This window comes from Dipodomys spectabilis, unplaced genomic scaffold, assembly GCF_019054845.1.
Source record: "Dipodomys spectabilis isolate Male_0828 unplaced genomic scaffold, ASM1905484v1 ptg000669l, whole genome shotgun sequence".
NCBI lineage: Eukaryota > Metazoa > Chordata > Mammalia > Rodentia > Heteromyidae > Dipodomys > Dipodomys spectabilis.
The window spans coordinates 7,360,124-7,373,340 of NW_024871346.1; the positions used below are offsets into that span (position 1 = coordinate 7,360,124).

The 13,217-nt window shown below is 45.5% G+C and overlaps 1 protein-coding gene across 1 annotated transcript; it reads right to left on the reverse strand.

Annotated features, from left to right (window-relative positions):
• Window positions 1-2,218: 2,218 nt before the first annotated feature.
• Window positions 2,219-13,102, reverse strand: Apobec2 (apolipoprotein B mRNA editing enzyme catalytic subunit 2). The gene is made up of 3 exons (XM_042671981.1): window positions 12,866-13,102; window positions 4,926-5,489; window positions 2,219-2,346 (listed from the first exon to the last, which is right to left on the reverse strand). The coding sequence occupies exons 1-2, from the start codon at window positions 13,018-13,020 to the stop codon at window positions 4,946-4,948; spliced, it is 699 nt and encodes a 232-aa protein (XP_042527915.1). The 5' UTR covers window positions 13,021-13,102; the 3' UTR covers window positions 2,219-2,346; window positions 4,926-4,945.
• Between the last annotated feature and the right edge of the window lie 115 nt (window positions 13,103-13,217).

Consider the following 13,217-nt stretch of genomic DNA (forward strand, 5'->3'; position numbering starts at 1 on the left):
CATGTAGCAGCTAGGGTCTCAAGAATAACCAGTAAATATTAGTTGGTCGTCTTTTTCCCAAACTGGGAGGGCAAGTCCTCTCTTGTTTTTATGGTAGGAAAGTAGAGTTCATTGGTTTAGCCAAGGGCTTGGTATTAAAGCCATTGGGGAAACTGAGTGTCTCTCCCTTCTTCTCATCATTGGTGCTAAAAGTCAAAAGTAGCTGGAACTGCTACTGGTTTCTCTCTCTCTCTCTCTCTATCTCTCTCCCTCCCTCCTCTCTCTCCCCCCCCCCTCCCCTCCTTCTCTCTCCCCTCCTTCTCTCTCCCTCTCCCCCTCTCTCTCCTCCTCCCTCCCTCTCCCTCTCTCCCCTTCCTTCCTTCCTTCCTTCCTTCCTTCCTTCCTTCCTTCCTTCCTTCCTTCCTTCCTTCCTTTTCTTTCTTTCCTTTCCCACCCTCCCTTCTCCCCTTCCCTCCCTCCCTCCTTCTTTCCCTCCCTCCCTTCCCCCTCTTTCTTTCTTTCTTCTCCTTCCTTCCTTCCTTCTTCTTTCTTTCTTTCCTTCTTTCTTTCTTTTCCTAGGTCTGTTATAGAATTTGCTGCTTTCTTTAGTGTTAAGAAAACAAGTAATGGATGTTAGAATGGGCTTACGGGAAAGCCAGGATCTTCGTACTTTAGACTCGTGTTCTTATCACATTTCAATCTGCTAGGAGACAGCAGTCTCAGAAAGTACTAAACTATATCTTTGCAGAGCAGTCAAATGCTGCCTGGCTTTGGGAGTAGGTTGGGTGAGCAAGTTCATTTGCAAACTGTTAATCTGAGGCTTTTCTGGAAGTTTGCTTCTATGAAACAAAATTGAAGGGGAAAAAGGAGGAGGAAATATCTAAAGGCATAAAAGTGAATGAAAATGGGTGGTAGCAGACAGTTAAGTATTTTGTTTAACTCTGCATAATAAATCTTTTTATTTTAATTTTTGATATGGTGAGGATTGGACCCATGGCCTTGTACATCTAAGGCAAATGCTGTTTCAAACCTTTCCTTCTGTAAGTAAATCCGAACATTTGGATCAAAACATTGTTTCCTACACTTGTAGAAAAGGTTTTAGCTAATTTTTTTCATGAAGTATGAGCTTTGTTTCTTTTGCTGAAACCTCTTCCCACCTAGGATTGTCTGCTGGTGGAATGCTGGGACCCACCAGAGTTGTGATAAAGAATTCTTGTCAGTTGCAGATAGTCTTGGGATCAAATTCCAGTGACTTATCACACTTGAGCCCTGGGGTAGGCAGCGGGGCTTGATAATCAGAATGAATACGTTCTTCTTGGAAACCCAAGTTAGAGTTTGGCAAACACTCAGAAATTCATATGCAGAATTTTGCTTCTTCAAACAAACCTCTGAAGAAATAACATTGTCCTGCCATCACTACCATGTGCCAGGTGTTGAATGCTATTACACAATGTACATGTGAGCACTGAATTGCTTTTCACTCCTCTTTAATCAAAAGCTAATTTCTTATTAGTAGACAGTTGGATTGTAGCTACCTTATTTCAGTCCCTGTGCTTTTTGTTCTGTCCTCTGCCATGTGTCTTCAGAAAAGGAAAAAACTCTCATTTATAAGTAATCCAGGGGGAGAAATGGTTTTTTCTTTTAAATGTTAGGGAGGGGCAATCCCAGATCCTGCACCTGCTAGGCAAGTACTCTACCACTAGGCTACCTCCCAGCCCTTTCAGAAGGAAGTATTAAGATCAAGATAACGTGGGAAGTCTGCATGAGAGAGTTAGTGCTGGCGTTGTCTCATCAAGTTCTGGTAGACTTTCCTCTTCACAATGTAATGGCTTGGTGCTTAGCCTAGGACACCCCATCCCAAGTCTTACTCCGTTTATGGTAAACTTCCCAACGTGCAAGTTCCTTAAGAAACCAGGCCACAGAAACCTCACACTACTTTTTTATTATTGTAAATGTTGCTGTTTTGGGGGTTTTTTTTGCCTTAAAAAAAAAACAGCTCAACAACTTAACATCAAATGCATTTCTGGACATATTTCAAAGATCTGTACCATGGGTCTGAGGACCTTTGCCTTAAGTACCCTCATTGAGGGGTCCTTAAAACCTTCAGCCCCAGATGCCTGGTGTTCATATATGGTGGCTTTTTTCTCCTTGTAGACCACTTTCCCCTTTGCCAAGGGCAGTGGTAAAGAGACAGGGGTAGCCTAAATGAATTACAGCAACGAGAAGTGTGTTTTGAGTTCCCTGAGGGCCTTGTACAGGAGGGTTGGTTGGTTTTAAAATGTTGTCCAGCTCCAAGTAGTGATAGGAAGACAGGCGTGTCCCAAATAGCATACAAATCACTGCTTCTCTTGCAGGCAGCAGGCAGACCTTTGTAAAAAAAAAAAAAAAAAAAAAAGCATATTATCAAGAGTCCTGCTGCTACTCAACAGTTACGCAAGTTTCTGAGCAAAGGTTGCTGGATGCCTTCCCCAGCAAGTCCCTGGACTTCTCCTTTGTACTCTCCTGTGGTTCCTGGCTGACTTGGTATTCCATTTACTTCTTTCATATTTTGGTGTGATTTACACAACTGAAAATCTAGATCTACTTTAATTCTGTTGTCTTGAAAAATATATGGCTAGACATTCTGTTATTACTATGTTCTTAAAGCATGAAGTAAAAGATAAGTCAGGTGCAGGATGCTGAGATTGGGAGGATCAAAATCAAAGGCCAGCTTAGGCAAAAAGTTCATGAGACCCCTTCTCAAGTAACAGCTGGGCATGGTGGTGTGCGCTTATTATCCCAGCTAGTAGTAGGCTGAGATGGGGAAGACTGCGGTTCCAGGCTAGCCCAGCCAAAAAGTTTGGGGGACCCTGGCTCAAGGGAAGCATGCTAACAGCTCAGTTTCATATGTACACTAAAGAACGAGGTGTATATGTATTATTCAATTAAATCTAACTTAGCAGTGAACTTTTCTCTCAACCTGGTTTTTGTTTCCTCCTCTTCTTCCTTTGTTCTTTCTCTCCTCTCCCTTATTAGTATTAGATAAAACCCCTCAATTATTATCTAAAATACAACATTAATAAAAAGTATAAAAATAATTTTAAAATCCTCTTTGAAATGATTAATTTTAATAAAAAAAATCTCTGGGAAGCAAAGCAAAGCAAAACAGAAAGTCGTCTCTGAACACTTACTAGTGAGGGAGCTAGAAGAAGTGGCCCTATAAAAGATGTTTAAGAAGAAATAATGAAGAAGAAATAGTGAGGCTCTTCTACTAAGTTACCATCATCATTCTGTAGAGTCTCGGTTGGGTCTGTAATGAGAGCGAGAGTACTGACACCAACAAAATCTTGGAGGAATTTTAAACATTTAAGCTTTGCCTTTTCAGAGGTCACTCTTGGAAATTGCCTATACTGCTACTGTCCATGACTCAAAGTACTATTCTCATTTTATTTGATCAGATTGCCACATGTTATTGCTCTACCATAGACTCTGAATTCAGTGATTTTTTTTAAGAAAAAGGACACAAAGTATGAAAATTATGTCTTCACAGACTATCAGATGTCTATTCTGAATATCTAGGTGTCCTGTGTGTGTGTGTCTCACAGGCAACATCTGCCCGCATCAACCTCTGGGACACTATTTTCTAAACATGCCGATGAAACAGTATTGTCTCTTAAGGGTATTAGGAGTGAGAAACACCAAAAATAAATAGAATGGTCTTCGTGGAAGGATGTAGATTTCATGGTTTATTAATACATGACTTGTTCCAGAATCAAAGCGGGTGCCAGGGTGGTGAAGAGCCTTCTCTGTCACTGGGCGATTTTGATCAGTAACTTGGGCTTTGTAAAGGGGTTCAGCTCAGTCACAGCCTTTCTTTGGGAGCAAACTAAATCAGATCAAATTCAAAAAAGGTAGTAAAGGATCCTTTCTACCCTCTTTCCTAAGGATAATTGGCCTGTTTCTGTAAGAGTCTAATTTACCCTCAGCAAGAGGCCAAATTGGCCTTAATTGTGTCCTAATTATTTGCTTAAATAGCTAATCTTTACTTCCAGTTCTCCTATCACCTCCTGATATCTGCAGGAGGCTACTTCTGAGCCGCTGCCTAATGTACAAACATCTTTTTAGCCCTTTAGACGCTCCTGTATAAAGTAGCTTGTTGCTCCTGTCACCCTGATTCCTGGTATCCAGCATTTTCTGTTACTTCTGCTGAGCTCTTCTCCATAAAGAAAATGCACTTGGCATTATAAATTCATACCGCCATTATTGATCTCTCTCAAACATAAGCCTTTGTTTGTAAACCTGAAAGCCTATCTGCCCCCAAACCAAAAGAGGAATATGAATTCCACCAATGAAAGAACCTCCCTTACAGGGTGAAAATCCTATGCAAGAAGCTGAGCCCTGGCATCTGACACCTGTAATCCTAGCTGCTTCAGAGGCTGAGATCTGAGTATCAAGGTTTGAAGCCAGCTGTGAGATTCTTATCTCTAAACAACCAGCAAAAAGTTGGAGCTAGATGTGTGTCTCAAATGGTACAATGCCAGCTGTGAGCAGAAAAAAAAAAGCCAAGAAGGAGGCCTTTAATTCAAGCCCCAGTACCAGCACAAAGAAAACAAAACCCCATGTACATTAGAGATAGAGGCTAGACTGCAAGTGAGTTTGGGAGTGGGGAATCTAGGAGTGCAGATTACGTCTGGACACCTATACCAAGGGACAGAGGACTTACTTCATGTCCAGTAACTTCCCCATACATCTAAGCCTTTCTGTCAACTTTGAGTATTCATATTCAAATTCTGGGAGTAGGAGGAAAAAGGATTTAGGCACAGAGATGCAGGCAAAAGAGAAAACCAGAGCAAGCTGTTAATCTCTCCCAAAGCAGTGAAGTGTTAGGCCACTCATTTCCTGACTTCTGGCCTGCTATCCAAGTGGACAGCTAACCAGAGATGGTGCTGTAGCCCAGGAAAACTCACAGAAGCCTGGAGCCAGTTGCCTACTTCAGGATATCCGCCAGCTTCTCCTCATAATACAGGAAGTTCTCCTGAATGTCCTCCCAGGGCTCAAAGGCCTTTGATTGCCCTTCTTCTTGCTCCACGAAATTCTGCCAGATGTACTCGAAGTCCTGGGGCTTCATGATTCGTAGCTTGCAGCCAGCTTCCTTGAGCTTCTTCAGAGCAGCCTGGATCTCTGGCTCCTCCCACATGAAGAGTCGACCCACCAGGATGAGCAGGCGCAGGTTTTTGGTTTTGCCCAGGGTTTTGATGATGCGATCGGCACAAGCTGCACAGGGGCTGGAGGACACATACCAGGTGACGTTGTAGCGCAAGGCGGGGTCGAAGGTCGGCAGGATAGTGTTGAAGAAGGCCTCCTCTGCGTGGGCAGCTGCATGCTCATCTTCTAGGTAGCCTCGAGATGCTTGCACTTGGCCTCCCTTGCCCTGGGCCTCCACCACATAGCACAGGAAGGTCTTGTTCCGCCCGGAACTGTATTCCACATTCCGGAACTGAAACTTAAAGAAGTTGACTGGTAGTCGCTCCCTGTAGAGCAGGAACACAAAGGGTCAGGGAAAAGAAGAGAGACAATGAATTCTTGTTCCTAGGACTAGCCTAGAGTAGGTAGATCTCCAAGACACATGTACTATTACTAAAAATACGCTTTGCCTAAACTCATGTCACTGATTTAAAAAAAAAAAAAAAGGCCAAGGAGAATCCAGAAGCATTTTTGTGGAGGAGAAGAGAGGATTGGGATCGGGGTTTGTGTTCTGTCCACTCTACTAGGAAGGAAACATGGCAAACACTATTTTCACCATCACCCTTAACAACACATTCCTTCTCTCTCCTTTCCCAGCCTCCTTCCTCCCTCTCTATTTGCTTCTTTTTTTCTTTCTTTCTTTGGCAGTACTGAGGTTTGAACTCAGGGAGTCACACTTGTTAGGTGGGCACTCTACCACTTGAATCATGTCTTAGCTCTTTTTCCTTCAGTTATTTTTCAGGAAAGGTCTCATTCCCCTTCCTTGTCCGTCCATCCATGTCATCCCTTCCCCCCCCCCCCTACTCCCCCCCCCCCCCCCCCCCCCCCCCCGCCCCGCCAAGGGGCTAGTTCGAGACTGATTATCCTACCTATGCTTTGTGTAGCTGGGATTACAAATACACCACCATATTGATTTGTTGAGATAGGGTCTCCCTAACTCTTTGTCAGGGTTGATGTTGAGCCACAGTCTTCCCCATCTCCATTTCCCAAGAGGATTACAGGTGTGAGCTACCATACTCTGCCCCTCTCCTTTCCTTTCTTTTGACAGGTTTTACTTGGTAGTCCAGGCCTCAAACTCAAGATCCTCTTGTCTTGGCTTCCTGAGTGTCTCGATTACAGGAGGATCATGCAGCTCCTGTTCCTGAGTCTTCAGCAAGTGAATCTTTAGCAAAGACTATTGCTTGGGAGTTATACAGGAGACAAAAATGTTGGGACTGAAACCCACCTCAAACTAACTCAGAATGTCTGGAGGTAGCGGGGGAGGGTCCCAGGCATCAATAAAAAAAAAAATCTATATATAAACAGTGTCAGAATGTGGCTTGGTTTGAAACAGTGTTCAAACAGCACATTAACCAAGTAGCAAGCATGTTAAATTTCTCATGACAAAGCAAGACAAAGATTTTCCAGAGTATTTCATGCTTTCATTTCTCCATTGAGCTGGTATAAGCTGTATTTGGGGCATGGGAAGGCTTATGTCTTTAGTACCACGCTCTCCTGTTTCTCCAGACTGTCTTTTCCTTCGGGTGACAAGGTTGTCGTATCGCCAGTGCCTAAGCCCATGGACTGTGAAAGACCCAGGAGAGGCCCTGGGATAGTGAAGTTCATGTGTAGCACTGAGTTGTTTCAGAATCTTGAGTGGTTTGGTTTTTGCTTTCCAGATGCTTCTAACCTAGCAGCTAGATTCTAGCTGGATGGAGGAAAATGTAAATAAAATAGCCAAGAACATCAGAAGACTGCTAAAAAGTGGACCAGCCGAGTAGAGGACACATGGACCTCCTTGATTCAGGTGGTAGTAAGGAACAGCTCCTCTCCTTTTAATTTTATATTTTGGTGGTTCTGTGGTTTGAACTGAAGGGCTCCAGAGCTTGCTAAGCTGGTGCTGTACCACTTGAGCCATACCTCCTGTTCTGCTTTTTGCTGATTATTTGGAGATGCAGTCTAGCAAACTTTTCTGCTTTCCTGCCTGGGCTGGCCTTGAACTGTGATTCTCAGATCTCAGTCACCTGAGTAGCTGGGATTACTGGTGTGAGCCACTGACTCCCAGTATATTTCCTTCTTTTTCCTCAGGAAGGTCATCAGACTCCCTGGGCAGCGGGGGAATCCCTGGGTCCAAGGCTTTGGCTACTTACGGATAAGCAGCAGATGCCAAAGAGCTGAGTAGACTTGAGTCATTTCTCTGCAGGATTCCCTCCTCCTCCATCCATCACCTAATTCACTCCACTCAAGTTTCCATGTCTCTTGCTGTCAAGTTAAGTCTCCACTATGGAGATGTGTGTTTGAGGACCTGGCCCTAGGATCCCTTTAGGTCCTATATTTAGCTCTCTAAGCCCCTCTGTCCCTGGCTAGAGGGGTTTATTATTTACTTAACATTTCAGTGGAGTGGATCACCTGACATTTCCCCTTTCCTCTTCCAATCCTTGAGGGAACTCCATGCGCACTGAGTTCTTCCTAGTTATACTCACCCCACCAGACCTCTCCTGAGCTCTGCTGCTTATGCCTGGGTTCCTAAAGTGTTTTTTTGCTCTTGAGAAATACACAGCTTGCTTACTTATTTATTTTATTTAGTCAGTCTCTCTTGGGGCTTGAATTCAGGGTCTGGGCACTGTCCCTGAGCTCTTTTGCTCAAGGGTAGTGCTGTAGCCCTTTGAGCCACTTCTGGTTTTTGAATGGTTAATTCAAAATCGTGGGCTGGCTTTGAACTGTGATCCTCAGATCTCAGCCTCCTGAGTTGCTGGGATTACAGGCATGAGCCACCGGCACCTGGCTATTTTTTTTTTAAACCTAAGCCCTTTTTTGTTCTTTAAAGCCTTTTGCCAGACTACCCCCTATACCCCAGTCCAATCCAGAGCCACCTATAGAATGGATTGCCCAATGGAGAATGGAGTGGAGGTATTCAGGGAGTCCAGCAGAAGCAGCAGCCTGCATGGTCCTTCATGTTTCATTCTGTAGCCAAATACCCCTCCCTCTCCCCCCGTCCTGCATTGCTTTAACTCCACTGAGTGCCGCTTAACCAAGAGCAAGAATTTGACCTGGCTTACAACCGCAACTGGGCTGGATGATTGTGAGAAGCAGCCTTTCTATAGCCCCTCCCTGGTAGGTTCTGACATTTGTCCCTCCTCCTTTTTCCCTTGGCACCAGAGAAGATCCAGAGAAACCCGAACCCCACGGGAGAGGAGAAAGGTCACCTCTCTATAAATATCTGTTTCTGACCCCGCTGGCCAACAGCCCTAAGAGTCTGTTCTGGCCCTCAGCAGGTGCCTCAGGAGAAGTGCTTTCAAGAGGCAAAGGAAAGACAGGAAAGTTTGGCTCTCAGAGTTTCCCTTGAGGTTGGCCCAGAGACTGAACTTGCTTGGCTTTACAATGGGCTTCTTGGAAGTTAAAATGAGGTTCTTTGGGCTTCACATAGACCACAACAGACAGGGCCTGGAGAGAAGCCAGAAGAATAGAAGTGGTAGAAGTCCGCAATGTCTGTAAGGAGCTGGACAGCATGGCCATCTTAGGTGATTTTAGGCCAAATAATAGGAGTCATCTAACTTTTTAAAATCATAAGCATTCTTTTCCCCTAGCAACATGGCATGCCTAAATATTATATTTACTTTAGCCTTTTATTCTCAACCCCAGCAGATATGTCACTGAAAAAGGTGTGTGTATGTGTGTGTGTGTGTGTGTGTGTGTGCTGTTACTGTGGTGCTGGTGGAGTGCTCTCCCTCCATGTCCAGTCCCTTCATCCACAAAACCAACAGCACAGTCCCTCTCCTCTCCCCACATCCTCACGTGTGAACACCTCTATTAGGCATCATTTTCACATATTTTCTTAAAACAAGGCCATTGCTCTGCTTAGACTACCAGTCTACTGGGCATCTCATGAAACAACTAAGGAAGCCCCAAATCCTAATATCTAGCAAAAATTACGAAGACGGATTGCTTGATGAGAGAGGAGATATATGGTACCTAGTCTTTCTCAGATTTGCATTTACAAATTGGTATTTGCCATGCAAAAACCCATAGTGAAAGGGAGCAACCTGGAGGTCAGTGGATATGAGATTAAACTTTTGCTCCAAAATAAGCCATAGAGAGGGAAATCTAGTCACAGGCCCCTGAATGTCCATTCATTTCAACTTCCCCTCACTAAACCTGTCAGTGATCTGATTGAAAGAGGTAGAGTTATTGGTTTAATTTGGCTGTTTTCTTTTGCAGATCACTCCCCAGGTAGATGCCAAGGAGTTATTATAATCAGGGAGAGGAGTGTGGATCAGAATGAGAGGGTTCTAGGGCTAAGGAGGGGGTTCCAAATTTGAAGGACCTGACGGGGTTTTATCCAAGGCAAGTGTGGCGTCACCCTCTTCCTCTTAGGAGAGAACTGCTCACTCAGCTTTGACTTCCCACCAGCCCTTCCCAGAAGCCAGGCTTGCCAGCTGGGCTGTCTTCCCTTCTGAATGGCATGCCTCCCTTCTCCTGTGTGTCCCTCTGCTTAGTAAAATGCAAGGGCTAAAGCAGTGACTCAAAGATTTCTTCTATCTGTCATTTATTTCTGGCCCATCATTCTGTCTTTGATAGCATGGTCTACAAAAGCATACAGGATACTTCTAGAGACAAAGACAAATATACAAGCAGGTATGCCGTGCAGGCCTACTCACTGAGATGGGATTTAGCCAACCTCAGAGCCCTAGACATCCACCAAACTTGCTGTCGACTGAGACACCCTTACCAAGAAAATTCTCCTTGTACCAGCATTGCCTGGAACCCCTTAGGCTTGCCTGAGTGTAGCTCCACAAGAGGCCCCACTTCAAGTTTATTCTATCATGAGATCTTGCAGAGAGCCTAACACACAACCTGTGGTAATTCATTAGTTCATTTTTTTATTTCACTAATATTTATTGAGTACCTATTAGGAGCTGAGTGTAGAGATAAGGTAGTGAAAAAGACACATTCCTTGTCCCCGTGGAGGGTAGAGATACTGATGGGGGAATCGGGCCAGAGGAGAACAATTTGTGTTCAGTAAATATTTGTGAATAGGAAAACCTTCTTTATGGTTTTTTATTTTGTGGTGTTTTGGAGTATGAAAGGCCTAGGATTCATGTCTGCATGCTATCTTTGGGCAAACCACTCATAACTACCTGTCCCTCTAAGGTTTAGATTCCTTATCTGAGAGAAGTACTCCAACCAATCAGATTTTAGACAACAAGTAGATATAGTAAATTAAAGCTAGTCTTGATGGATGGAGCCTTCTCTAACCCTCAAGCCATAATCTCCAGAGCTCCATAGCCTATCCCTCCTCTACCCTTCCAGGGTAGAAGTTTCTTTTTATTCTCTTCTTCGGTGGCATGCTTGCTAATTGTTTAACAACCAGCTCTCTGAAAGAAAATAAAAATCTCAGATTCCCAACACTTGCTGATTTCTCTAGTGTATTTCTACTATGGCAATTTCAAGCCAGCAAAATAAGGCGCTTGATACAGATAGGGAATGGATATACACAGCTGGCTTTCAAGCCAATAGGAGCTGTTTCCCCGCCCCCAACTCCACCCCCCTCCCTGCCCCCATGCTCTTTTCTACCATGGTACTTTGTTAATGTGCTTAGGTCTGCTTTCTTAGTGTCACAACAAGCAGAGTTGTGACTCCTCTTCCTACCAGGTACCTCCCCCCTCCTCATATTAGATGTTTCCCTGAAAATCTGCTCCTCTGCTAGCTTTAGCCCCAATATGCAGGGAGCTTGGCTAGGAATGGAGTCGCCTTGCTGATCCCTTATATTCCAGGGCATGTGGAGACAGAGGAGAGGAAAGCTGTCTCCTCTCCCTCGCCTGGCACAGACATAGCTGTACCTCAGGGCTATTTTAAGCTTCTGTTTACCCAGAGGGGCCCAGGAAACAGATTTCCCAGCTGTTCCCTGTGGCCAGGAAACACTCAAGGTTCTGCCTCCCACCTGAATTGGGCTCAGAACTCACTGGGAAATCTGCCCTCTGAGCCTTGGATCCTGGACAGCCCTCAGCCTTCACTATCTTGTAGGTGGAGCTAAGGGGAGAAGAACCTTGGGACTCAGGAAGGACCTGCCACTTCCTGGTGCTTTGGTCTTGGACCTGTCAGCTGAAGTCTTCATGAGTCTCAGTTTCCTTTTCTGTAAAATGTAAAGTATTGAGTCTTAGGAAATATTAATCCATTAGTCTCATGGAAAGTATTAATCTCCCTTTTCCAGCATTGCGCCAAGGTGGGGGACCGTGGGGGGAAAATGAGCTCATTCACTTAAAGTATATTGTGATTAGAAAGCCTGGGACAAATGTCAGTTATATCAGAGGATCTAACCCTTCAGGACTTGCTGCCCTGGGAACCCAAAGCATGTTCGCTGAACGAAATAGTCTAACTTTGTACTGGCCCCTGTTCTGGGGAAGATCACAGCGCTGCGTGGAGTTATGTCTACACGTGTGTGACCAAGGACAGCATGGTCCAGAGTGCTCAGGTCTTAGAGAAAGGATCACTTTCCACAGGCAGCCACTGGAACTGCTCCTGGCCTGGTTGCCCTAGGCTTTCCCTGTGTCTATATTCGTCTGTGCCCAGCTGCACCCTTAATCTCAGGATGAGGGTGGGATGAGGGGAGAGTGCATGGGCAAATGGAAGTTTGGAGGCTACTCAAGCCTCAGGAATGAGGCTGCGTTCTCCTGTAGACTCTTAATAAATATCTGAGCAGGAAGGGATCTTGGGTATCAACCAATGTAGCTTCCTCATTTCAAATTTTAAAATGGTAAAATGGAGGCCAGATTCACTTGTCCAGCCCCACACAGTAAGTCCAAATGACTGCCCAGGGCTGCTTCTCTCCTCAACAGCATCATATCTCCATTCTTCCTGAATTTTCTCTTAGTGTGAAGCTCTCTTCCTGTGCACATTGCTGGAGATCCCCAGGAAAGCCCAAGTCTCTTATATTCCCTTCTGGTCATCTGTTTAGGAATATTGCAGGGAAAAGGAAGATGACTGGTTGGTTTTATTCCTGGAGAGGGCATGATCTAATGCCTTTTCCATAGCCATAACTCTCTTTCTCAGGCTTCAGTTCTATAGGCTGTGGCTGAGCTCATGGGAATGTTTCTTTGTCCATAGCCTCTGTGCTGTGATCAGGGTGGGGGTGGGTGGGTGGGGTAGACAGACCAAGGGGAAGTAGGGAGGCTCAGCAGAGATTCAGTAAGGTTGAAACTGCTCACTTGGCCTTCAGGAAAGACAGATCTGTCTTCTGTGTTTGAGGATTTTCTATCCGAGAGAGAAGCACTAAAGAAAATAGTAGAGACAGATACACAGAGGAGAAACCCGCTCAGAAGTAGAGCAGAGAGAGTAGCTGACTTTGACTGGGGCCTTCTTTAATTGTGCCAGCCTTACCAACCCCTCAGGGACTGAACTACCCAGAGGTGATAAGTGAGTCCCTAGGTTTAAAGGCCTGCGAATCAGTATCCTTCTCTGGGCTTTGCCTCTAGGGAGCTCCTCCTACTGCTTTCCCGTTAGAGAGCCTAAGAATCTAGCAGAAATGTGCTATTTCCCGGAGACACAGGTGTATTCTTATGGCCACAGGGTGGGTGGAGGGGCCAGGGGTGGAATGAGGGTGACCTCTACTTCTATTGTAAACTACCCAGGCCTGCTCCAAGCCCTTGCTTTCCTGGGGAGGGGCCCACCCACACGAGCGTCTCACCCGCTGATGATCTCAAAGGGCGGCAGATCAATGAGTTCCTTCAGCTTCTCGGGGTGTTCGGCCAGGTCCTCCAGGTCCTCCCCATTTTGGGAGGTTGGCTCTGGGGCAGCGGCAGCGGCGGCAGCGGCAGCAGCGGCCTCTTCTTTCTGGGCCATGGAGAGGCTGTGGCTCAGAAGTCACAGAGAGAAGAGAGGCTGTGGGCCTGGCCAGGGCTGGGCGGCCGAGTCCCAAGCAGCTGTCAGCAGCTGAGTCTGGCTGGGGATGACAGAAAGAGGAGCCGCAGGGCAGGCTTTGTGCTTGTACCCCCGCAGCCCCAGGCTTTATAGCCAGGGCCTCCTGCCCCTCCTCCCCT

What these genes read in the sequence shown, in the direction of transcription:
- Apobec2 (XM_042671981.1), bottom strand. Translation starts at nt 13,020, where the DNA reads ATGGCCCAGAAAGAAGAGGCCGCTGCTGCCGCTGCCGCCGCTGCCGCT. An exon ending in CCCTTTGAGATCATCAGCGG is followed by an intron (nt 5,490 to 12,865) that starts GTGAGACGCTCG and finishes CCTGCTCTACAG; the next exon opens with GGAGCGACTACCAGTCAACT.